General features: G+C 48.6%; 12 protein-coding genes across 12 annotated transcripts; 6 read left to right on the top strand and 6 right to left on the bottom strand.

The window, feature by feature from the left end:
* Positions 1-82: 82 nt before the first annotated feature.
* On the bottom strand, positions 83-6109 carry Bathy06g01590 (predicted protein; the record flags this gene model as incomplete). Its single annotated transcript, XM_007512543.1, has 1 exon — positions 83-6109. One exon carries the CDS (start codon positions 6107-6109, stop codon positions 83-85), a length of 6027 nt encoding a protein of 2008 aa, XP_007512605.1.
* Positions 6110-6394: 285 nt separating this feature from the next.
* On the top strand, positions 6395-7300 carry Bathy06g01580 (predicted protein; the record flags this gene model as incomplete). Its single annotated transcript, XM_007512355.1, has 1 exon — positions 6395-7300. One exon carries the CDS (start codon positions 6395-6397, stop codon positions 7298-7300), a length of 906 nt encoding a protein of 301 aa, XP_007512417.1.
* A 66-nt stretch (positions 7301-7366) lies between these two features.
* Bathy06g01570 (predicted protein) lies at positions 7367-8626 on the bottom strand (the record flags this gene model as incomplete). The annotated part of the gene is made up of 1 exon (XM_007512537.1): positions 7367-8626. The coding sequence occupies one exon, from the start codon at positions 8624-8626 to the stop codon at positions 7367-7369; it is 1260 nt and encodes a 419-aa protein (XP_007512599.1).
* A 270-nt stretch (positions 8627-8896) lies between these two features.
* On the top strand, positions 8897-11472 carry Bathy06g01560 (deoxycytidylate deaminase; the record flags this gene model as incomplete). The annotated part of the gene is made up of 3 exons (XM_007512715.1): positions 8897-10159; positions 10518-10833; positions 10946-11472. The coding sequence occupies 3 exons, from the start codon at positions 8897-8899 to the stop codon at positions 11470-11472; spliced, it is 2106 nt and encodes a 701-aa protein (XP_007512777.1).
* Positions 11473-11722: 250 nt separating this feature from the next.
* On the bottom strand, positions 11723-12166 carry Bathy06g01550 (predicted protein; the record flags this gene model as incomplete). Its single annotated transcript, XM_007512454.1, has 1 exon — positions 11723-12166. One exon carries the CDS (start codon positions 12164-12166, stop codon positions 11723-11725), a length of 444 nt encoding a protein of 147 aa, XP_007512516.1.
* A 937-nt stretch (positions 12167-13103) lies between these two features.
* Positions 13104-15509, bottom strand: Bathy06g01540 (predicted protein; the record flags this gene model as incomplete). The annotated part of the gene is made up of 1 exon (XM_007512622.1): positions 13104-15509. The coding sequence occupies one exon, from the start codon at positions 15507-15509 to the stop codon at positions 13104-13106; it is 2406 nt and encodes an 801-aa protein (XP_007512684.1).
* Positions 15510-16166: 657 nt separating this feature from the next.
* Positions 16167-17762, top strand: Bathy06g01530 (predicted protein; the record flags this gene model as incomplete). The annotated part of the gene is made up of 1 exon (XM_007512493.1): positions 16167-17762. One exon carries the CDS (start codon positions 16167-16169, stop codon positions 17760-17762), a length of 1596 nt encoding a protein of 531 aa, XP_007512555.1.
* Positions 17763-17888: 126 nt separating this feature from the next.
* Positions 17889-18638, bottom strand: Bathy06g01520 (predicted protein; the record flags this gene model as incomplete). Its single annotated transcript, XM_007512410.1, has 1 exon — positions 17889-18638. One exon carries the CDS (start codon positions 18636-18638, stop codon positions 17889-17891), a length of 750 nt encoding a protein of 249 aa, XP_007512472.1.
* A 503-nt stretch (positions 18639-19141) lies between these two features.
* Positions 19142-20641, top strand: Bathy06g01510 (predicted protein; the record flags this gene model as incomplete). Its single annotated transcript, XM_007512375.1, has 1 exon — positions 19142-20641. One exon carries the CDS (start codon positions 19142-19144, stop codon positions 20639-20641), a length of 1500 nt encoding a protein of 499 aa, XP_007512437.1.
* Positions 20642-20809: 168 nt separating this feature from the next.
* Positions 20810-21373, bottom strand: Bathy06g01500 (predicted protein; the record flags this gene model as incomplete). The annotated part of the gene is made up of 1 exon (XM_007512329.1): positions 20810-21373. One exon carries the CDS (start codon positions 21371-21373, stop codon positions 20810-20812), a length of 564 nt encoding a protein of 187 aa, XP_007512391.1.
* Positions 21374-21697: 324 nt separating this feature from the next.
* Positions 21698-23035, top strand: Bathy06g01490 (unnamed protein product; the record flags this gene model as incomplete). The annotated part of the gene is made up of 1 exon (XM_007512302.1): positions 21698-23035. The coding sequence occupies one exon, from the start codon at positions 21698-21700 to the stop codon at positions 23033-23035; it is 1338 nt and encodes a 445-aa protein (XP_007512364.1).
* Positions 23036-23216: 181 nt separating this feature from the next.
* Positions 23217-24116, top strand: Bathy06g01480 (hypothetical protein; the record flags this gene model as incomplete). The annotated part of the gene is made up of 1 exon (XM_007512301.1): positions 23217-24116. The coding sequence occupies one exon, from the start codon at positions 23217-23219 to the stop codon at positions 24114-24116; it is 900 nt and encodes a 299-aa protein (XP_007512363.1).
* Positions 24117-24159: the final 43 nt, after the last annotated feature.

Genomic DNA, 24159 nt, shown 5'->3' with positions numbered 1-24159 from the left:
GAGAAATTGTTATTGTGCTTGTTAGACTAATGATACTTGTGTACACTTCCACTAAAAACTAATCTTCTTCTTCGCCTCTATTCTAAAATTTTGACACATCGAACGTCGCCGAGAAGAAATCGCGCAAGGACTTGTTCAAAGGATATCGTCCCAAGGCGACGAGCGAGGACAATTGAGGAGTGAATAACTCTAAAACTTCTTTCTTTTGTTTTGCCAACGACGAGATGCTGCCTTTGCTTTCCTCTTCTTCCGTCCCGTCGCCGTCGTTGTCGTTGTTCTTCTTCTTCTTCTTTCGTTTTATCATATTCGTCAACGCGTCGACGACTGAAGCCAACATCGCAATCGTACGAGTAGAGACGTCGAAAGAGGATATCTCCTTCCCCTTATTTGAGAAGTGGTATCGCAAGACGATCTCGCATGCGGTGAGCGTACCGCTCGCGTCGTTTATCGTCGTCGCGAGCACCGCTCGCGTGGAGTTATATAAAAGCTCTTCGTGTTCCTCTTCTCCTCGCTTATCCATCGCAGAGGTGAAAGCGTCGATGTGAATGGTCCTTGCGACGTTTGCTATGCGATTTTTTGAAGCCATAACAGCACACGACGAGTACAACTCTGGAATGAAATCACAAACGAGCGATTTTGAAATCACTTCGTCCCTTTCGCTCTTCTTTTTCCGCGCGCGTATCGCATTCTCCAGGAAGTCGCACGCAAAACTCCAAAACATTTGAGAGGGAGAGGAAGTGCTCTCGGTGCCAAACGCTGCAATGCACGACAACGCGTGAGTTAACGAAGTCGACGCGACGTCAACATTTGCAAACGCATTTGCACAACCGATCGATACGATATCGTACCCTACATTTTTCGAAGACGTTACGTTTGAAACCAAGCGAGGAAAGAACGTCGCCAACGAAAATACTTTCGCCTCTGAGAATCCCTCGTTCTTCGGAGCACTTTTGTGCGCGTGATTCCCGTAATACTCTTCACGAGTGAACGAAACGATAGGGTCTATGGCATCTTCGCACACGTCTTGCCAGAATGCTTTTTCCTCGTTTTCGTTTTGAGACGTGGCGGTAAAGTTGAGCGCGGACGCAAAGACGCTTTCAAACGCCCTCACGGTTGTCGCCCGCGTGTTTTCGATAGAGAACGTCGCGGATATCAAACATCTCGTCGTAACTTTCCACAGGTTTCGTCCACGAGCCGTACTTCGATCTGCGCGAAGGATAATCTCTTGTAAAGATAGCAAAGCTTCAGAAACGACGATGGAATCGCCTTTGTCGTTTTTCGTTTGCTTTTCGACGTCGCGAAATTTGGCTAAAACATCCACAATGTCCGGTAAAACGTCGTCGGTGAGTTCTCCATCCACGATAGATGGAGTCGTTGTTGATACTTCTTCTTTTATTGATCTACCTTTGAGCACACTTTCGACGATGACGTTGCGAAAACTCACAAACGCGCGAATTTTTGCCGAGTCCGCGAATAAAACTTTCACTTGGTCCTCCGGGTTGCCGTCGTACTCCTCGGTGTTGCCGTGATATTCCGACAGAGTGGCGTTTGAAGCGACAATTTCGAGCGTCTGAGCGACTCTTCGCCAGGATTTCCCAAACTTTTTGCTCGAAGTTTCCGCCAGTCGTCTCAACGCATCGACGACAAATTCGGCTTTTCTCGTCTTCATTTCGAAAAAGACGGTTTCGTTACCCAAGCCGGAGTTTCGAAAGCTCGAATTTGCAACCGTTCGAATGGCTTCGTAGAATGGTAACAAAGCGTCTTCTCTCGCCGCGTCTGCGTTGCTGCTGTTTATATCTTCGTCCGTCTCCAAATTCGTCAACGTGGTTTTACGTTTTGTGGGCGTAATGTTGCCATCTTCGTCTTTGGACTCCGCGGATTCCGCGCTTCCTCTTTTCAAGAGCACAGCCTCGGCAACGACGCGAAGGCACTCCGAAGCTTCTTTGCACGCGTTGCGATTTACAATCGTTTCAATTTGTACGCACGAAGTTGCTGTTGTCGCTAAATGCAAGGATGCTGGTCCCCAGATGACGTTTCGCCAGGCTGCTAAAGATCTCCCGTTCAAGTTTGCCCGCGCGACATCCGCCAAACGTTTCATCGCGATTCTGGTATTTGGAGATTTTGTGATTTCGCTTTGCTCGGCGGCGCATAAATCGCGCTCGGAACGTTGTATTAACGCGTCGACGACGTGCGAGAGTTCGCTCGCGTCCATTGTGGACGAGTTGACGAAACACGCGTCGATGGCTGCCTTGGCGTCTGGATTTATCTCGGTTTCCAAACCAGCCTCCCTCGAAAACGGTCGGAGCCACGCCATGACGTTTTTGAACCCGAGAAGGCGTTGGATGTTCTTCTCCACTTTCGTTTTGTCCGGTAGAACTCCGTCCGTCGATTCTTGCGCGGTTCCGTTTGAACTGTTGTTCACATTCGCAACACCTCTCAACGCCGTCGAGTCATTTTCCAACATGGCAATCTCCAAACTGACGCAAATATCAATACACGACTTCCAAAATTTTTGACCGAGCTTGATGAAATCGCCGTCGGATTTTGCGCAGTCGAGAAGCGTTTTTGTCGCCTCGGCGCGTTGCATGGCTCTCAAATCGACTCGCGTCGCGTCGTCGTCGTTATCATTGTCATCATCAGCGTTGCTGTTTCCCCGATCATTGTCGGATGCACTCACGCCCGTAGCGTTGCACAAAAATTGTCCAAACAAATCTCGCAAAGTATACAGCTTCGTCTCAAAAGCGAGTCGCATGGCAGAACGAGCGCACTCCAAAGCCATAGCGGCACGCCCTGGATCATTTGCGAGGCCAAACGCAATCGATAGCGCGCGACAGAGCGCTTCGCCGATGACTTCAAACATTGGTCGAGCCAGTCCGGCTTCGGCAGCCGCGTGGAAGGCGGATTCGCCGACGAATACGTTGTCGTTATTGTTTTTCGCGCTTTCGTCGAGCTCTGAATTACTACCTTGTCCATTTTTGAGCTGCGGCGGGGAAAGTGCGGCTGCAGGAGCTATTGTCGATCTCGTCGTGACGGCAGAGAATGCTCGAGCAGTTTCTCTCAGCAAAGCTTTCGCTTCTTCCGAGGCAATTTTTTCCTCCATTTCCAGAATTTTCTGTTTCTTCTTGAACGCACCAAATATGCCAAAGTCGCTCATGAGACCGCTATTCACTGCTGCAGTGGTAGTACTACTACTATCAGCGGCAGAAGTGGAAGACGACGCCGTTTCCGCAATGGCGCGTTTATCCGCGGATAATATAATTTCTTCTTTCGTCACGCGATCGTAAACGCCTCGAATCATTTCTTCGTCCAAACCTCTCGTTTCTGGCGTATCCAAAGCCATATTCAAGAAATCCTCTCTCGACATCCGCATTTTCACATCCACCATGGGATTGTGCGCGTCGGTATTCAACATTATTATCGCAAACGCGATAATTGTCACGCAATCTACTTTCTTTTCTATTTTTTGGCCACCAAAGTTTGGATTTAATTCAATGAATCTTTTCGCGAAGCATTCGGTGAGTCTATCGATTTGTTGCGCTTCGCCGGGAATTCGAAACGTCGACATGAACTTCCTCAACGCTTCATCCACGTATTCGTTCGTGAAATCAAAGTTTTCCAGGTACGCTCGAATAACAGCAACGCCATCAGCATCGCTAGATCCCAGCAAGTGTCCAATTGCTGACGGGTCGACACCCGGCGCCGACCGTAAAAACTTGGCGGCGTCTGACGCCGACACGACTGAATTACTCGGCGCGTGCTCGCGCAGAACTGCCATAGTCGGCGTCTTGTTGAACTTTTTCACAGCAATCTCCACCGATTTTTTCTCTTTCTTAAGATTTGCAAACGTTTTCGTTTGCGATGGTTTTGCTATTGACGATGATGATGACGTCGTAGGCACGTTTTCTAGCGGAACGGAAGAGAGCAATCCGCCGCCGATGACGCCTTCTGATTCGCTTCCCGGGGTTGTTCTCGTCGTCCTCGTCGTCCTCGTCGAGTTGTTCGATTCTGCTTGATTCTTGTTATCTTGTTTAGCCGTGGCGGTACTCGAAGGTACGACGACGTTTTGGGACGGTATCAACTCAAACGAGGTCGAAACACTCCCTGACCGGCGCAAAGTGGAGGAGGCTTTTCTTTCGACTTCGTCAATGGAATCCTCATCGTGAAATAAATCTTCCCCTAATTCCTTGTTTCTCGCGCGCCACACGCGCAACGAACGCACGATAGCGACTAAACACTGCGTCGCTGCATCTCTAACCGCAACTGAATCGATATCGATCGAGGAACCACTGCTAATTTTTACAAGAATGCGCTCCTTTTCCCGTTCAACTTTAAGCGTCTCTAAAATCGCCTTGGCGCTTCTTTCGAAGCAGTTTGTCGAACATCTCGGATCGCAATCGTAATTCACAAAAACGTCCGCCGCTGTCGAAGGATCGTCGTATATTTGTCGTAACGTTTTTAACGCAGCAATCTTTGCCTTCACGTGCGTTGACTTTGATCGTTCCAACGGGTGTAAAAGCATCGTTGGGAACATCAAAGCGATTTCAGATTTCCACGAATCTCTCGCGCGAGAGACAATCGCGGCATACGTCGCTCGGGCTAAACTCGATGACGCTAACGCCATGGGATGAAACCTCGTCGCGTTACTAAATCCATGCAAGATGGTGTTGCTGTTATTACTCGTGCTCGTGGTGATTGTTGTTCTGTTCGTCGACGCATTCAGCGTCTTTTCGATGCCTTCGAAACTCAATCTTTTCGCGTTATTGTTGCTATTGTTGTTGATCGCGCCAGACGCGGTAGCCGCGGCGGCCGCAGCTACTCCAGCGACGCCGCCTTTTTGAAGCGTGGACTTTGGATTTAACATCGCGTTCATCAACAACGCCTCGCTCAAAGGTTTCTTCAATTCGTTTCTATACGCCGCTAACCACGCTCTCGCGTTTGGTCCTTCGCACAGCTGTCGAAGTAAATCTATGGCTAAAAACCGACTCGCCAGGATGTACTCGTCCGCGTCTAACGCATTCGCCGCAGAAAAATACGTAGTTGGTTTCTTATTAGCATTATTGGCATCCGCATTCTCTTCCGCAATCATCGTCGAAGTCGTCGCGCTCGTAATCGCATCTGAATCTCTCGATGCGATTTTACACAATGCCTTCAAACACGTCAACGCTGATTGGTCGCTAAAAAAACTATCACCATTAGTATTGATATTTCCCGCAGCGCTCGCGCTACGAAACTCCCCCTCTGAGCACCTTTTGAAACAATTATTTATGTGTTGCACCAACGCCGTCTTCGCCACTCTTCTCTCCACGTCCCCATCGCTCGCGACTGCTGAATGCGCCAACCGCAAAGTCAAAATCTCCAACGCCTCCTCCCCTTCTTCGCCTTGAAATATCCCCGAGTTTACGATGTGTTCGCTCGTCGCCAACGCCAACAACATCTTCACTACCATCCTCGTAATTTCCAACGAGCTATCATCCTTCCCGCAAAACGCGACCGCTTTACACACATCTCTCAACATCGTCGCGCTACATGTCATCATCATCTCTACATTTTCCGTCGCCGCCGAATTCGTTCCGCTCACTCTCACTTTCTCCTTCTCCACGAAATTCATCACCAAAAACAAACACTCGAGCGCTTTCACCGCGACTTTCTGCCTCCCTCCTTGCGAATACACCTCTTGGTTGCTCAAAATCTCTTTACACGCGTCCGTGACTTCTCGTAAAATTTTCGTCTTCTTCTCAAAGTGCAAAAAATCCGACTTCTTTTCCTCTTCTCTCGTTTGCGTCCAGAACTGTTTCATCAGTTCGTCGTTGGTGTTGGTGTTGGTGTCTTTTAAAAACTCCAAAATCTTTCCTCGCGCCTCTTTCGCCTTCTTCGGGAGGAGTAAAACGAAGGCACCTCCGCCGAACTCTTTTACAGATTGGGAGAAGAGCACCTCGGTCGCTCGCAAGAACGACGCAAAGGCACCGATGCGATTTTGATTTTTTTCTTCCTCGTTCGCTCGTTTCTTCTTCGTCGTCTTCTCCTCGACATCGTTTTCATCGCCATCGTCGTCCTCGGTCGGCGTCCTTTCGGTCGGCGTCTTCGTCTCAGACGAAGAAGAAGGCAGCATCTGAGAGACAAAAAAGCAATTTTTGCTCAGAGCCTTTTTCTCGAGCTTAGAGAGAGAGAGAGAGAGAGAGAGAAAGAGAGAGAGCAAATAAATGTGCGCGCGTTCGTTGTCGTGTGTCTCTTCTCTCTTTTTTTTATTTATTTCGTGTGAAGTGTGCTTTTTTTTTTTTCTCGCTTTGCTTTTTTTTTTATTTTTCTTTTCTTTGTTTGTGTTTTGTGCTTCTCTGTTGCTTTTCCCTCTTCAAAAAAAAAACTCATCAACTCTCACATCACTTTTAAAAATAAAATGATGTTCGCGTCGTCGTCGTCGCAGTATACCGCGTCGTACGCGCGAGGCGTAAAATTGGTTTTCGCGGCAAAGAAGACAACAACGCCGAGGAGGAAGAGGAGGAGAGGAAGAGCGAGAGGAGCATTTCGAGCTTCTTCGTCTTCTTCAGACGGAGAAAAAAACGGATTGGAAACATCATCAACAGAAGATGACGACGACGACGAAAGAAGAAACTTTGGAGGAAAAGCGTCGTGTTCTTCTTCATCTTCTTCTTTCTCTCCGTTGTTGTTGTCTCTTTTAGTAGTATTCGCGGGCGGTGTGACGACGGCGCAACCATCGTTCGCATCCATCGAAGATTCTCGGAAACAAGTCGTCCTCGACATCGAGCGGCGTTTGGAACTCGAACGACAGGAATCCATCAATAATAACGATATCGATAAAGAGAAGAGAGAACCGAGACCGAGGTGGGAAACGAAAGCGGAGGAAAGAGCGATGATGATGCGAGAATACGATCGACTGGCGATCCAACAAAAGGAAGAAAAAGAGGAATTCAATCGAAAAGCGACGGCGGTGTACGCGAGACAGGCGGCGGAGAGGAAGACGCTCGCGCGGATCGAGAAGGATGGCAATCCGGACGGGCTGTCGCAAAGCGAGAAGGAACAAGTCGCGAAGGAGGAAGGTGAGAGAGCGTACGAGATGACGATGAACGCGATAGACGCGTCTGAGCTGGAGTTGAAGGCGTACAATGAACGCATGGAAGAGAGGAGGCGGACGGCCTTGGAGAGGAACCGGGAGGAGTTGGAGAAGTTGGAAAAGATGGAGAGGAAAGAGAAGGAGGAGAGCGAGATTTTGGAGCAGATTTCGAAGAACTGCGAAAAGTCCTTGGAAGACGTGAACCCGTTCGACGATACCGTGTGTATTTAAACAACTTTTTTATATTGATGATGATACAAAAAACAAAGCAGCGCCGTTATGATTTATATACCTACTTTAATAACCGTACCCGGCTGCTGACGAAGACGAAGTCGAAGACGAACTCGTCGTCGAAGAATCTTCTTCGAAGAATCCCATCACTCTCGGAACTAAATGTTTAATCAACAACTCCAACGCGGACACTTCCCCGAACGACACCGGGATGTTCACGTTCAACTTCTCTCCAAACTTGGTCTGATTGTAATTCAAAAACACTCCCCCGGTGCCGTCCGGCATCGCTTCCATCTTCAAACTTTTCGTCACCGACCCTTGCGAACTCCCGCCCATCCCCGGGTCGTGGAAAAACTCCACCTTTTGCGCGATGCTTTGTCGACTCGGATTCAATCTGTTCGCCAACTCCGCGGCTTCAATCGGAGAAAGCATGAACGACCCTTTCCGAGTCCAATCGTATTTCCTCGTCCCGATGGACGGCGCGAATTCCAAGAGAATTCCGCCGGAACGTTTCATAATCGTCCGGCCTTGATGATCGGTCTCGAACGTCGGTTTGACCAATTTCACGGATAAAGCCGATTTCGATTTATAAATTGAAAAGTCCACGAACGTTCTGCCGCTCGACGATGACGATGACGAAGAATTGTTGTTGTTGTTGTTGTTATAACCGCCGCCGCCTCCGCCGTACGAAGAAGAAGACGAATACGAAGCGCCGGGGCCCCCGTAGTTATTGTTGCCTCGATTTTGCGTTTGCGTTTGCGTTTGCTGTTGCCCACTACTGAGACCACCACCACCACCACTCGCTCCCCACGGCGGCGCCGACGGCGTCTCTCTCGCGTAATAGTTATCCTTGTTGTTCGACGCAGCGTACGACGCCTCCTCCTCGCCAAAGGCGTTCGATTTCGCATCGCTGGGCACCCACTTAATCGCCCGATTCGCCCCCGGACCGGACAACCGATCGCCGTTGGAAACGACCAAAGGCGGCGACGCGAACGCGTCTTTGTATTGATTTTGCGCTTTTTCTTCTCGTTCTCCTCCGTAGTAGTAGTTGTTGTTGTTGTTATTCTCAGACGACGACGACGACGAATAAAACGAAGAAGCGCTTTTCGTCGCTTTTCCGATTTCAAATCTCCCCGACGATGAAATCGTCCTCGTCGTCCTCGTCCCCCAAAGCAGCGAAGAAGACCGAAACGAAGAAAAAAATCGAGAAGACGTCGTCTTCGCGTTTTTGCCGCATCTCGTCGAGCACGAGGAGGCAGAAGAGGAGGAGGATTTCAGCGAGAAGATGTATAAACGATTAAGTGGACGCAAAGACAAAGCAGACATTTTACGAGAACTAATAATTTGTAACGACTGGAGTGAAAAAAAATTTTAAAAAACACTTGAGTTTTCACATCAGAGAGACATTTTTTTTCCTCGCGAAAAAAAAAAAGCAGCCGCGTGTTCAATTTCACACATCCAATGATGTCTCACTAATCTTGCGCATACTTAAACGCATAAACTCACACTCACACAGATTTTATCATCTCTTATCTTAGCCTTATTTTTGGGAAAAGAGAGAAAGAGAGAGGATTCGAGGAGAATTCTTCTCTTAAAATGGTCGCGGAGTACTACTCTGGAGGAGGCGTCCCTCCTTCAAATCATCATCATCATCATCACAAAGACGTCCGCTTGCACCTCGCTTTGTTCGCGATACAATGCGTCTGCGCGATATACAACACCTTGTGCCAACTTTTCTTGAGTAAAAATGATGAGAGTAAAGATGATTGGCGCGCGGTGTTGGTGTTTTCCTTGTACAGGGACGTTTTAGCGGCGCCGTTGCTCTACGTGTGCGCGTTTTTGCACGATTCTCACCAACAACATGTCAGCGGTGGAGTCTCGTCAAACTTCAGATGGTTCCCGAGTTCGCAAGATTTTCCGCGAGTGTTATCGCAAGCGTTTCTGGGGATTTTTTGCAACCAACTCGCATCTTTACTCGGGATTCAACTCGTCGGAGCAGTTATGGCGTCTTTAGTACATCTGGCGACACCGATGTGTGCGATGGCGATCGCGGTGTATTTAGGACAAGAGAAGTTGAACGCGTTCATAGCGAGCGGAGTGGTGGTGGCGTGCGTAGGCGCGATGAGTATGAGCGCGATTGACGCGTACTTGAAAGACGTCAGCGTGGAAGAGGAGAAAAAAGAGAGCTCGCCGGTTGGGTTGTTTGCGTTGTTTGCGGGGAGTTTAGCGAGCGCGGTGTATTATAATTTACAAAAGATTACGTTGAAGAAGAAAGAGAACGTGCCGTTGATGGTGACGGCGTGGGAGTACGCGTTCGGGGCGTCCATGATGGCGTTGTGTGCGGTGATTTGCGTGCCGTTTGGTAATGAGGCAGAAGTATACGCGTACGATGGCGAGAACAGCGTGTCGTCCATAGCCGCAAACGCCATCACCTCGGGAGGAAGGAGCGCTGCGAATAAAAGGTGGGTGTTGGAAACGGAAGGCTTGTACGCTCTCTTCTTCGCCGTCGTGTTCAACTCCATCTTAAAGTACGCTTTGAGCGCGTATTGCAACAAAAGAGCCGGAGTGACATTACTCACCGTCTATTCCACGCTACAACCCGTAGTCACCGCCGTTTTAGCGCTTTTACTCTTATCCCAACCCTTACGGTGGGGCTACGTCGGCGCGTTTGCCATTTTTTACGGCGTCTGGTTAGTCGCCAAAGGAAGAGATCTGAACGCGACGAGCGGGAAGATGAAGTACGACGATTCCGCGCCAACAACAACATCAACAACAATATCAACATCGAATACTAATAACACTAGAAATAAAAAAGAGGAACAACCGTACAGTAGTCTTAGCAATAGCAAAGAGTTACGCGTTTAGAATTTAATTATTTGTAAATAGTACGCGGATGATACGCGATTGGATATGTGTATATGTGCGCTCTCTTTCATCGAAATCTCTTCACTTTCAGAGACTGTTCATCAGACCTTTTGAGACCAAAATTCAAACTATATATGTTCGTAAACGTGCTCGTCGCCGCGGCGTCCGCGACGACAACTTTCTTCGTCTCTCGTCGTAAAAGTCGTCGTAATGGTGAAAACAAAACGAACTTTGAGCAGGTATGTACGCGAAAGCGTTTTCTTTTGAGCAACGAAACGTTCCTCGCGGGGAAGAATTTCAAAATGTAATCCGCTGACACCAACAAAACGCTTCGTTTCTTTTTTCACATCAGGAGACTAATAGTACCGCCAATTTTCCGCCCTTTTTAGCGCGAGATGATGGGTGTTACTGCCGACAGTGTCCCCCGGATGATTATTCGCCCGTTTCCTCCTCCTCCGCTTCTTTTGATGAAGGAGAAAACAAGGAAAATTTTGGACTCGATTCCCCGCCAAAGAAGAAACCAAATCCACTCTCGAAGGAAAAACGAGAGCGCTATTTATCCTGGGACGATTATTTCATGACCGTGGCGTTTTTGAGCAGTCAGAGGAGCAAAGATCCGAATAAACAAGTTGGGGCGGTGATTGCGTCGGAGTCAAAGTTGATATTGGGTAGGTTTTTTTTAATCTTATCGTTCGTTCGTCGTTGTTTGCGTCGTCTCGCTCGCTCGTCGCTCTCTCTTCGCGAAGTGGCGTTGACATTTTTTTGTGACTACATAAACAGGTGTGGGATACAACGGTTTTCCGCGAGGGTGCGGCGACGACGCCTTACCGTGGGCCAAGAAAAGTCCCACGGGCGATCCTCTCGAAACCAAATACGCGTACGTGTGCCACGCGGAGATGAACGCCATCATGAACAAAAATTCCGCGGACGTGAAGAACGGAACCATGTACGTGACCATGTATCCGTGCAACGAGTGCGCGAAGTTGATGATTCAAGCCGGGATTAGAGAGGTGGTGTATTGCGAAGGGAAGTTGAACAAGGACGATCGCGATAATAATAGTAATAAAAATAGTGCCAGTAAGAACAATAATAATAATAATAATAATAATAGTAAGAAGGTGTTCGGAGAGAACGCGAAGAACATCATCGACGGAGCAGCAGTAGCGACCACCGCGGCAGAGAAAAAAGAGGAAAAGAAAGTCGACCCGTCCTATTTTGCGAGCCAGAAGCTCCTCGCGTTGGCCGGTGTCACCGTTCGGCAATTCGAGCCGAAAGTGAAAGTCGATTTGACGTATTTACGCGATTAATAATAATTTAAGTCGTGTTGTTTTAAGTACCTTTCAAATAACACGCGGCGGATCTCTTCTTTTTATTCTACATTTATATATTTTGTTCAATACGCATCTCTCGCGCGCACTATGTGCGAGAGCGTCGTTTAGAATTCCTTCTCCCTTCCCGGCTCTCTCACTCTTTTTGTCTCTCTTTCTGTATTTTATAATATATTTCTCGTCGTTTTTTATTAGCAGCGCGTTCTTATAAATAAACAAACAGCTCAAATTAGTTGCCCTTCGCTTGCTCTCTTTCCTTCGCGTCGCTAATCTCCTCGACCGTTTCCCACTCGACCGCGCAATCCTCGGTGCACTCCTTAGCCGCTTTCAACGCGATTTCCAAAGACTTGGAAAGTTCCTTCACTCTCGCGCTCTCCTTCACTTTACCTTGAACTTTGCCCAAACTCTTCGCCGCGGTTTCGATGGAATCCAAAACCGCCTTGTCCATCTCCCCAGACTTGGCCGCTTTCAATGCATCTTGGGAAGCTTTGATAAACGCCAAATCTTCTTTGGACACTTCCGCATCGACCGCCGCCGGTTCTTTCTTGGCGTGCGCAGACGCGGCGGAGATTTCCTCCACCACGTCCCAGTTCGCGGCGCAATCGTCCACGCATTCTTGCGCGTTTTTGATGGCATCTTCCAAAGCTTTGGACACCGCGGCTTGGTCCGCCATGCGGACGATCGTGTTCACTCTTCGAGCAGATGTGACTTTTTGCTGTTTTGCGATTCGATGGACAAAAATGTTTGAGAAAGACAGAAAGAGGGTCAGTAATCCTCTCGCGTAGGTTCGTTTCCCCGACGGGGAGATGATCTCTCTGACCCTCGAGATGATATATCATCTCTCAGCTTTCCTCTTCTTTTGCTAACGAAATCAAAGCTCGAAGCGAAAAAAAACAACAACACGAAGAACAACGCGTTCGCGTTGTCCTTTTCGCGTCCGAAAGAACAACCGAAGCTTTTTCCTCCAAAGTCGAAAGAGGAAAGAACGCGATGGTGATGACGCGATCGATTACTAAAAAAGAGAACTACTAATCCACCCCCAAAAATGCATCGCTTCTTTCGAGGAGAAAAGCAGAGAGCAACGAGAAGTAAAGCGAGGAGGGTTACGCATCACAAAGAAGATAAAACGCGCAATACTCGTACCTGTCTCGTGATCACTTTGCAGTGCGCGAACGCGGAGGCTCTTTGGGCGATCATGGATTGCATCTTGTTCTTGTTTGTCTGTGTTTTTGAAGTAATTCTCGGGCGGAAATGTGCTGAGTTGGTTTTCAATCAAAAACCCTAAATCTTATCTTGTTTTTCCTCCCTTGAATAGTAGAGGGAGGAGCGGGGAGTGTATATATACTGGTAGTAGAGTTAAGAAGACGAAGGAGGAGGAGGAGAAGAAGAAGAGTCCTCCAAAGCGTTTGATGTGTGTTAATATATATATATCTTTATATCTTTTCTTATCTCGTATAAACAACACCCGTCTGTCTTCTCGTTCTCGTTCGTTTATTTTTATCCTTCTTCTTTTCTTTTCTGTTGTGTGGGCTATGTTCTTTTAATAAAGTCTTTCCTCTCCTCTTTCTCTCTCTCTCTCTCTCTTTCACTTTGTTATCGAATTCTCTTTTTTAAGCGCCGCACATGAACTTGGCCGCCTCGACTAAATCGCTCGCTCTTTTCACGACTTCTTTCTCCATCTCCCCGGCGTACGGCACCGGGGCGTCTTCCATGCACAAACGCATCACCGGCGCGTCCAACTCGTCGAACAAGTTTTCGGAAACGATGGCGGATAACGTCGCGCCGACGCCACCGGTTCGCGTACTTTCGTCCAAGATTATCAACTTGTGCGTGCGTTCGAGAGAAGATTGGATGGTTCTCCAATCCACTGGTTTCATGCACGTCATTTCGATGAAATCAAACTCGATGCCGCTGGCGGCTAACTCTTTCATGGCTTCTTCAGATTCCTTGACGCCGTGTAAATACGTAACCACCGTGATCGCTTTGTTCGCCTTAACCGCCGCGTCCGAAGCCTTCGCGTGTTGCGTGGACTTGTGCAACGGTAAGAATTGGTTCGGGTTGCACGGACCTCTGGTCTTCATCATCTTCACCGGCAACAACAAAACGCCCGGCCCGTTGTCGCGAATCATAGATTTCGCTAAACCGTACGCCTCGTTCGGTTTACTCGCGGAGCAAATCTTCAAACCAGGGATGCCCATGATGTACGCGTGGAACGGTTGCGAGTGTTCCGCACCAAGCGATTGGTTCGGCGCGGTACCACCGGCACCGATGACGGTCATTGGCATTTTGAACTGCCCGCCGGTGGTGGCGTACGTGTTCCCGGCGGAAGAGAGTTCCGCCATGCCGTAGATACCAAAGTTTGCGTTCATCAACTCCACGATCGGCCTGTATCCGTTCATGGCTTCGCCCAAGGCTTTACCGATGAAGTGACCTTCGTCGATGATTTCATCCGCGGCTCGCAATCTCCCGAACGCTTGTTGCGTGTTCGCCGGAATGTTGTACGAAGACCCGGCTTGTAAATCCTCGGCGTGCGCCAAACACGTCGGGTCTCTCAACATTTCTTCCAAAACTGCCAAGTTGACCGCGTCACCGATGGAAATACCTTGCGGCGTATCGCACAATCCTCTCAAGTCCGCGATTCGCTTTTCCAACCCGGCTAAAGTGTTCGGGTCGACGATTTTCTTCGTCGTTTCTTGCGCCTTGGCCAAACCCATCTCCGGTTCGCGTTGCGAGTAATCCACTTGCCCGTTCGGATCTGGGTACTCCAACTCCGCCGCTAAACTCGGTGGCGGTGGCGGAGACGCGTCCGCAAAGTCCAACGCTCTCTTCACTTCGTCCTTCGCTTTCTTTGTCAACGCTTGCAAATCCAAACCTTGCGCGTGCGCGGACTGTTCGAAAATCGTAATCGGGTCGCACTCTTTTCTCGCCCATCTCTTCTCGTCCTTGCGGTTTCTCTCGTGTTCTGGATCCGCCGGCGAGTGACCGTTAAATCGAAACGTGTGCACTTGCAAAATTGCCGGACCTTTCGTTCTCACGTGGTTAATCGCCGCTTTACCAACCTTCAAGACATCCGTCACGTCTTGGCCGTCGACCAAGACGCCCGGGACGCCGTAATGCTTCCCTTGCTCAAACACCGACTGGTTTTGCGCGACATCCTTCGTGAACGTGTTAATCGCTCTCCCGTTATCGATAACCAAGAATAAAATCGGCAAATTCTCCTTCGCGGCGGCGTTCAAGCACTCCGCCATTCTCCCGTTTTGCGCGCCGCCTTCGCCGACAAACACAATCGCGATGCGTTCGTCCTCCATACCTTCCTTGCCTAAAAACTTATCCAAAACGATCGATCTCGCGGCGCCAACCGCGTACGGTAACTGCTCAGAAACCAACGCCCATCCACCTTGGAAGTTATTCTCCACGTCGTAAATGTGCATACTTCCTCCGGTACCTCTGCACGTCCCGCCGTCTTTCCCGTACAACTCCGCCATAACTTTACCGGCGTCCACGCCGCAGGCGATGGCGTGACAATGATCTCTGTAATACGAGTGCTTCAAATCAGACTTGCGAATGCTGTTCGCCAACAAGGCTGGAATAGACTCTTGCCCGTTATCCAAGTGCATGAACCCGCGAATCTTCCCGCCCATGTACGACTGGTTGCACTCGTTTTCAAAGTCTCTGCACAACTGCATCATCTCGTACGCGTTTTCCAACTCTTCCTTGGTCAATTCCCCGAACGTTTTTAAATCCTCCTCGGAGGTTTTAAACTCCGATTTCAAAACCGTTTGCGCGTCCTCCCACGGGGTCGAGATGCGCAAACGCTCCAGGTTTTTCGGGACGTCTTCCTTCTTTTGCGTCGTCGTTTTCGCGGCTGCCGCTTTCGCGAAGCATCTCAATCCTCCTCTCTTGTTGTTCTTGTTCTCGTTGTGATTGTTGCGCGTTTTAGTATTCGCAGTAGTGGTATTCAAAACGTGGTGTCGTCGTCCTCCCAACGCGAAACTCGTCGCCCGTGTCGTCGTCATCATCTTTATTAAACGCAACACACCGCGCAAAAGTGATTATTATCGTATCGAGTCTCGAGAAGTCACGCTCTCGGAATCTCTCTTTAATGGGGAAAGAAAAAAAATGGGGAGAGTAACGCTATCCACTAGTCAAGGAGTCAAGGAGTCGCTTTCTTTTGTGGGGCAACCAACCGCTTTTTTTCTTTCTTTTGCGGTTGAATTTTTTTCGTGGTCGTGGTTGCTTTTGCTCCTTTTTAACAACAAGGAGGGGAGCTCTTTTTTTTTTTCCGAAAAGCTTTTGTCCTTCCTTCCTCTCTTTTTCGGGGCGTCCTTTACTCACAAAAAGTCACCATTTATCCGATATACAATAATCGTCTACGAAACGCGCGCGGATATATATTTATACGCAACGCATGCGTTCCTTTAAAACAGAATAAATTTTCGTGAGAACAACGGAGGAGGTTTTTGTGCTTTTCACAGGCGCGCGCTCTCTCTTTTGAGACGATGTTTTTGACGACGATGAATGAGACTTTGAAGACGTCGTTTTTGTCGTTTGGAGAGAGGAGGAACGAACATCATCCTCCCCGAGCGACAAAAACATCGTCCTTCTTGGCGAAAAGGAAAAGGAAAAGGAGGCGTTTGATGATATCTTCTCTTCCTCGCCGGGCGAGGACGACGATGAAGGCGTCGTCTGAATCGTCGTCGTCCGAGAAGAAGAGGAGCGAAAGAGTGCTCTTAGAAGAAAAAGAAACGACGAAGAGTAGTAATAAGAATAAGAATAAAGATGATAATACGAACGCAACAACATTAACAACAACAACAACATCGAGAGAGGTTTTACTGGCTGAATGCGCCGCGGACGCCAAAAGCGCGTCGTCGTTTTCGACGTGCGCGGATTCGTGCGAGGCGAACGTCGTCTTACTCGAGAACGAGTTACCGACCGCGGCGAAACGGCTGGAGTTTAAAAACGAGGACATCGACAATCGCCCGGGCGTGTATCACAGAGTGGGGAACTCGACGACGGAACAGGCGTTGGCGAATTCGGTGAATATTCTGTTAGGCGTTGGGACGTTATCGGTACCGTACGCGTTGAGAGAGAGCGGATGGGCAGGGATCGTCGTTTTATTGTTGTTGGGAGCGACGACGAATTACACCGGGAAGACGTTGATTCGATGTCAAAGGCGAGGCTCTTTGCCGATGCGAACGAATTTTAACACGTACTCGGACGTGAACGAAGACGGGAGCGTGACGGTTGTTAAAAAAGCGAGGAGAGCGTTAACCACGTATGAAGATATCGGTGAAGCGGCGTTTGGAGAGTTTGGGAGAAGTTTGATTAGTTGGGTGCTGTACGCCGAGTTGATCGGGACGTGCGGTTTGTTTTTCATCTTAGAAGGCGATCATTTGAAGTTGTTGTTTGAATCGACGATGTCGCAATCGAAAGAGACGCTGATGTTGTTAGCTGCCGGTGTTATGATCCCTACGACTTGGTTGGTTGATTTATCGAAACTTTCACTCATTGGCGCGTTGGGATTTGTCGCCTCGGTCGGTTTAACCGGAGTCGTTGGGTGGGATTTAATTCAAGCGTTGACGAATCCGAGCGGGTACGAGTTTCCGCACACGGCTTTGGTACATTATTCCACGTACCCTTTATCTTTCGGTTTGTTAGCGTTCGTGTTCGCGGGACACGCGGTGTTTCCCGCGATATACACGTCCATGCAAAAACCGGAAGAGTACGAGTCTATGCTAGACAAGACTTACGGGGTCGTCATGATTAACTGTTTACTTCTGGGATGCGCTGGGTATTTCTTATTCGGCGACCAAGTGTCCTCGGAGGTGACGTTAGATTTACCAGCTGGAATTATTAGCACGATTGCTCTAGGATTAATCACGATCAACCCGCTCGCGAAGTTCGCGTTAACGATGGACCCGGTCGCTCGAGGCGTAGAGGAGAAGTTCAATTTAGACACATCGAAAGCTGAAAATTTACTTCCCGCGAGAGTCTCTAGGACTGGTTTAGGATTGTTCGCGCTCGGTTTAGCCGTGAAACTTCCTTTTTTCGGCGTAGCCATGAGCTTAGTCGGCGCCGTGCTGACTTTATCGGTCAGTCTTATCTTTCCAACCGCGTGTTATCTAAAAATGTTCGGCGACGAGTTAGACGCCAAGGAGAAGTGGTTGAATTACGCCATCGTCGGTCTTGGATTTTTGTGCGTCGGAAGCGGCACGTACTCGGCGGTGAGCGCTTTGATGGACGCCAGCTCAGACTTTGGCATGTAGATATTATAGAGGAGAGATGCCTTCGGGTAGACATATAGATAGCAGCAACACGAATTTGTACATATTATTATTAGAAGTCAAAAAGCTAAGTTCACAGAGGAAAAACTAAATCTATCATCATCATCGTCATCGCAAACTGGTCCCTCGAAAACTCCCACCATCCTTCACAATCTCAAAACACACTTTCATCCACCACATGGGAAACACGATCCAAATCACGTTCGCGAATAGCACCACCATTTTGCTCCCGAAACTCGCCCGTTCGTAATAGCGCTGATACGTGTAATTCGAAAAGTAAATAACCGTTCCATACATCATCTGATAGTTAAATATCAACCCAATCAACCCGTACGCCAACGGCGATACGCCAAACCTGCTCAAATCGTACGTCGCTCCAATCGTCATTGCAATCGTCGGCGCAATCGTCACAAATCCGTTCCCAGTATCCACCCAAAACCCCCAACTTTGCGTCTGGACGTAACTCGGGTCCAACAGAGCGTACGTGGACCAAATCACGTGCCAATGTTTTAAACTCAAAGCTTCCCGAAGCGTGATTTTCTCGAACAAACACAAAGGCGTCGGTAAATCTCCTCCTCCTCCTCGTCGTTTTTCCACTTCCTTCTTCAACTTTCGGTACGTTTTTTGCACCTCGTTTTGGTGCACGAATAAACTCATCTCCCATATGCATATGAGAACGTTCACGGCGTTGAAAAGCGTCAACAACGCGTGCGTGAAGTTGATTCTTTTCTCATTAACATCGTGATATAAATCGTAATGGACTTTGACGAAAGGGAGCCAGAAAAGAAGAACGAATGCGGTCACGTACGTGAACGCGTGCAGTTTTGGCCCCCCCTTTTCGCTGCTGTTGCTCCTCATTCTTTTTCTCGGTTCGTCGTCGTGTGCTCCTCGCGGTAAAGAGCAGCTTTTGCCGTGCAAAGTTGTGTGTTTGTTTAGTCAATCGGTATGAGGAGTTTTTAACTCTCTTTTCGTCCTCTGTCCAAGAAATTTCTTAATTTGAGAAAAACGCTTACTTTTTTGGTCAAAAAAAAACAACAACAAAACAAAAGCCTAATTAATAAGCGCACCACCTTTTCTTCGCTTTGAACGGGCGCTGTCGCGCGCTGTGTTTGTTGTTGTTGTTATCGTTGTAGTAAACGAAAGAGAGAAGGAGACGAAGGAAACGACGACGAAAACGAAAGATGATGATGAAAGCAAAAACATCTGTTGCGGTAAATGTAAACATTTATATCTATAATTCTCTCTTAAACTCTTGTTTTGTTAACACCCGGCAACAACGATTCGCGATTGATGATGGCGTTTTTAACTAACCACCACTTTTACCCCCTTTTACCACGCAGGAGAACTACGAGGACGCGAAGATGGATGATGATTTTCTCACCTTCTTTCGAGTCGAAGATATTTCCTTGAAAGATATCGATATGAACGTGGAGAGAGATTACGAAGATTTTGATCTCGACGCGCTTTTTTTAAAGAGCAGCAATGTGACTTTTAGCAGCGAAGAAACAACAACCACGGAGGAGGAAGAGGATCAAAAGAAGATGAAGAAGATAAAGGTCAAAAAAGACGAAGATGAGGACGAGGATGCGATGATGCGCGCGTTTCTGTTCAACTGCGCGGACGAATACGTGGAAAAGTTTTGGACCGTGAGCGAGGACGTATTTTTGAACAAAATGTGGCAAAAACCTTCGACAAAACCGACTCCGTCGTCGGCGTCTTCAGACGAGACTTCCGAAGAAGACGAATCTTCGGGTGCTCTGTTTTTGGATCGATTGGAAGCGCTCGCGAAGGAGGACGAAGACGTCAAGGCGTTGTTTTTCTTGGACGATGTGACTCCCGCGGCTGAAGATGGCAACGAAGAAAAAGGTTTTGATCTTTCGCGCATGACGTTGAGCGAGGACATAAGAGGGAATAAAAATGTTCTCGGGGAGAAGTTGGCGGCAAACGTTCGAAGGCACGCGAGAGACGTGTTACTGTTCGAGCTCGAACGCGCTGGATTTCTCACCGCCGCCGAAAAGAAGACGAAGAAGAAGACGAAGAAACAGGATGAAAAGGAAGAGGATACGAACGCGACGATACCAACCTCTCCCACGCGAACTCCCAAGAAATCTTCTACGATACAACCGCAGCCGTGGGATAATCTTTCCTTCGCCATCGATCGCATTCGAGAGTTGCAAAAAAGCGTCGTCCAGATCGCTTCGTCCAGATCATTAAATCCCTCGAAAAACAATTACGACGACCAAAAAATCAACATCGTCGCCGATAACGTGTGCTCGAGTTTGCGAGATTTGAACAACATCGAAACTCGTCAACTGAATCGCGCAAAGAAGGCGATGAAAACGACTTTATCCGTCCCAGACGGGCGCGTGTTGCGAGTCATCGAAGATAAGTTCAAACATTCCAGGAAAGTTGCTCTGGTGGCGTTTGAAAAGTTTTGCGCAAAGACGACGACGACGTGCGAACACAATTCTATTCCTCGCGATGACCAGGAGAACGATAAAAAGTTGGTGAACACGCCCACTCGTGATACGAAACATTTGAAGAGTGAAGAAGAGACGCGCGGCGAGAATGATGACGTCGACGACGACGACGACGATGAAGGAGAAAAATCGAAACGACACGGGAAACGCGTCAAAAAAATTCTCTCAGAGTGGCTGTATGAAAACTTTTATCCGACGGGCACCAGAAAGCGACCGGTACCAACAAAAGTGGAGAAGAAAATGTTAGCCGAGAAAACTGGGTTGACGCAAACGCAAGTGACAGATTGGTTCGTAAACGCGCGGGCGAGGTTGTGGAAACCGAGAGTGGAAGGCATCGTGCGTTCGGTCATCGACGAGTTGAAGAACAAGGAAGGAATGTGAATAACGCGACGACGACGACGGCGACGGTTAATATCTTCTGGTATTATTATTATTATTATTATTATTATTATTATTATTATCATACCGTTATCACATCTTTCACTCTCTCTTTCTCTCTCGCGCTCTTCTCTTCGTCGCACTCGCGTTGAGAGAACACGCGAGAAGTTTTTACGGTTGCATCGTGTTCGCGGCTTCGTACGCCAACAATCGATCCTCCTCTCTTTTAAACGCCAAAAACTCCTCGCTCGGTTTCGGATGCGTCTTGCCGTTTTCCGTCTCGTAAAAATCTCGTATCTTTGGAATGTGTTCGGGCACGATAATCTGCCCCTCGTACTCCGGATCCGCGCCGTGCTTTTTCAACGCCTCCATCGCTTCCTCGTTTTGCATATTCTCCGCCCAACGATACGCCGTATCCCCGGCGTTATTCGACGCGTTCACTTTCGCCCCGAGCGAAACCAACAAATCGATCCCTTCCACCCAGTTATCGTACGCCGCGTTAAACAACGGCGTGTTCCCAGCCGCTTCGACCTCGTTCACGTCCATCTTTTCCTTCTCGATTAAATCTCTGATCAGATTCTCGTCTCGTCGAAACACCGCTCGGTGAATCTTCATCGGACCAACCACGCCTCTCCCGCGCATGGACCCGCCGCCGTCCTCTTTCACGCCGACGCAACCGTATTTTAAGGGGAACGGGCCGGAAACGCGTTTGTACCACGGTTCGATTTCCGTCATTTATCTTCTTACTCGCTTGTTTGTTCTTTGAAAATCTAACGCGTTTTGGATTCTTTTTTTTTCTATTTTTTTAAGCGTTTTTGAGAAATTAGTGTTTAGGGTGTTAGTCGTCGTTGAAACCACCCTATTAAAATTCCAGTCAATCGTCAAGTCTTGCGCTATATCTTAATAAAGAAAAGAGAGAGAGAGAGTCAAGAAGAGAGACGGATCGAACGCGGAGAAGAGACAAAAAGAATGGGTCTCTTCGATGGTTTTTCCTCCTCCTCCTCTAAACCTTCGTCTTCTTTAAACGCCTCCTCCTCCTCTAAAAACGACGCGTTTCCGATGAATTCTATTCTTTCCGATGATGTCGAAACTTCTCTCGTCGTGAACGCGAGCAACAACAACAAGCACAACAACAGAGGAGAAGAAGAAGAAACCATAACGATGATGGATAACAACAACAATCTCAGCGTCAACGAAATGCCGATGTCGCCGCAACCGTCGAAGGAAAAAGACCCGATAAAACTTTGGGGGGTGAAACTTTTGTTTTCCGAGAGGAGCATCTTTTGGCTCTTAGCCTCGGGGGCCTTGTTCGCCTACCTTGGATTTACGACGGTGCAAGAGTACGTGTTTCGAAATCACGCGAAAGAGGCTATTGGGTTTCGCTTCGGCGGCGTCGTGACGCTGGTGACGAGTTTTACGTACGCTTTGTTGGGGTTTTTGGAACGGTTGGCGAACGACGAGTTTAGAGAGAGCGGTAGCGGGAGTAGCGGGAGTAGTAGTAGTACTAGTGGGGGGGGTAATCATAGCAGAGGATTTAACGCGCTGATAGATGATGAAGAACAGCAAAAACACAACAACAAGAACGCTTTTAGAGGGAAGAATACGACGACGACGACGAGTTTTAAAAGGAGCTTTAATATTTTTAGAAGACGGGCGAAGCTTAAGGATTACGTGCTTTTAGCGACCATGACGAGCGGAGGGATGTATTTGACCAACTTTAGTTTATCGTATATTAATTACACGACGAGGATTGTCGCCAAATGTTCGAAAGTGATACCGACGATGGTCATGGGGGCGTTGATGCAAGGAAGGCGGTACGAGAAGAAAGATTATTTCGCGGCGATGACTTTGGTGTGCGGAGTGTGTTTGTTCGCGCTGGGAGACAGAGCGAGTTTGCCGCAGTTCCAACCCAAAGGGGTGGTGATGATAGTGTGCGCGTTATTTATTGAAGCCGCGGCGGGGAATTTCGAAGAGAAGAGGTTGTTCAACGTCAGTTTGCCGGCGTCGCACGCGGAAGTCGTCATGCACGCGAATATTTTCGGACTTTTAATGACTACGTTTGGAATGACTTTAAACGGCGAGATTTGGCCGATAGTCGCCTACATGAACTCCCACCGAGAGTGCGTGTTCCGAGCGATGATCGCGGCCTCTTTCGGATACATGAGCGTCTCCTTCATCTTGCTTTCCATTCGACAGTACGGCGCGACGAATACAGAGATTATTAAAGCTTTGAGAAAAATGCTCTCCATCGCGCTGTCGTTACTCTTGTATCCGAAACCGATGGGTTGGAGATACGTCACCGGTACGTGCGTGACCGCGTTCGGTATCCTGACCTTATACGCGATCAAGAAGCGAAGGTACGTGAAAGCAGCTGGTAACGCCGAGGCTTTTAAATAAAGAGTAGCATAGAATACGAGAGTTGTTCCAATACCGGTGATGATGTATTCATTTCTATTTCGCACACAAAAAGCAGCAATGTTTTCTCCCATTTTCCCTCCGCTCTTCGTCATAAAAACACTCACCTCCTCCGCGCACTCAAAGTCCCTGTAACTCTTTCAAACACCAACCGAATACACAAATGGAGTTAATCAGCACGCAACGCATGAGCTACGAGTCGTGGCTGCACACGTGGAACCTCGAAGACGACGACGACTTTTCGAGCGGCGACGACGACGACGGCGAGTCTCGCGACACCAACACTAAAGAAAGAAGCGCGACGCTGAAGGATTTGCGAACAGTCCAAAGGCGCGAGTGTTCGCACGAGGAGGAGATAAACGGACAGTGCTGCGCGATATGTTTATCGAGGTTTACAAAAAAGAGAGAGGAGACGGAGGACGACGATGGGAACAAACAACGCGCGGGAGTTCAAAGGTGTTTTCGCCTGGCGGAGTTGCCGTGCAAACACGTCTACCACGAAGAGTGCATCGAGAGTTGGCTCGCTCGAAGCCGACGGTGTCCGACGTGTCGGAAGAGTTTACGAGAGAAGAAGAAGAAAACAGGAACGCAAGCGAAGAATGGAAGCGAAGAGAGGTTGTTATCGCGACCAAACGACGACGAGGAGGAGGAGGAGGAGGAGGAGGACGACGACGCGCGCGCTCATCAGAGTCGACGGGAGTTGGAGCGCGAGTCCGTCCGTCGGCTGCGAGAGATGGAAACGCGGGCGCGCGAGCGAAGAGCGAGGGAGATAGAGGAGGAGAGGCGCGCGAGGAGAAGGAATAGGATGGAGACGGTTTTAGAACACGAAGGAATGAACGAGGAGATCTTTGAGAGCGTCATGACGCACGCCATGGGGTTGTTAGAAGCAGCCGCGGTGGCGGGAGAGGAAGACGAGGAAGACGAGGACGTTGAAGAAGAAGAAGAAGAAGAAGAAGAGCAGAGGCTGCCAAGGGCCAGGGTAGCGAATCAAACAGGCGCTGGGTCGTTACTCGTCGGTACTCGCGGGAACAACTACGGGGCGAACGGTTCGAACACGTCGTAGTTTTATATAATAATAGTAGAAGTAGAAGTAGAGATGCTGTAAA

Source organism: Bathycoccus prasinos (genome assembly GCF_002220235.1).
Source record: "Bathycoccus prasinos genomic : Chromosome_6".
In the NCBI taxonomy this organism is placed as follows: Eukaryota; Viridiplantae; Chlorophyta; class Mamiellophyceae; order Mamiellales; family Bathycoccaceae; genus Bathycoccus; species Bathycoccus prasinos.
The sequence above is the reverse complement of the archived record's forward strand: the minus strand, read 5'-3'. Positions and strand labels throughout refer to the sequence as shown.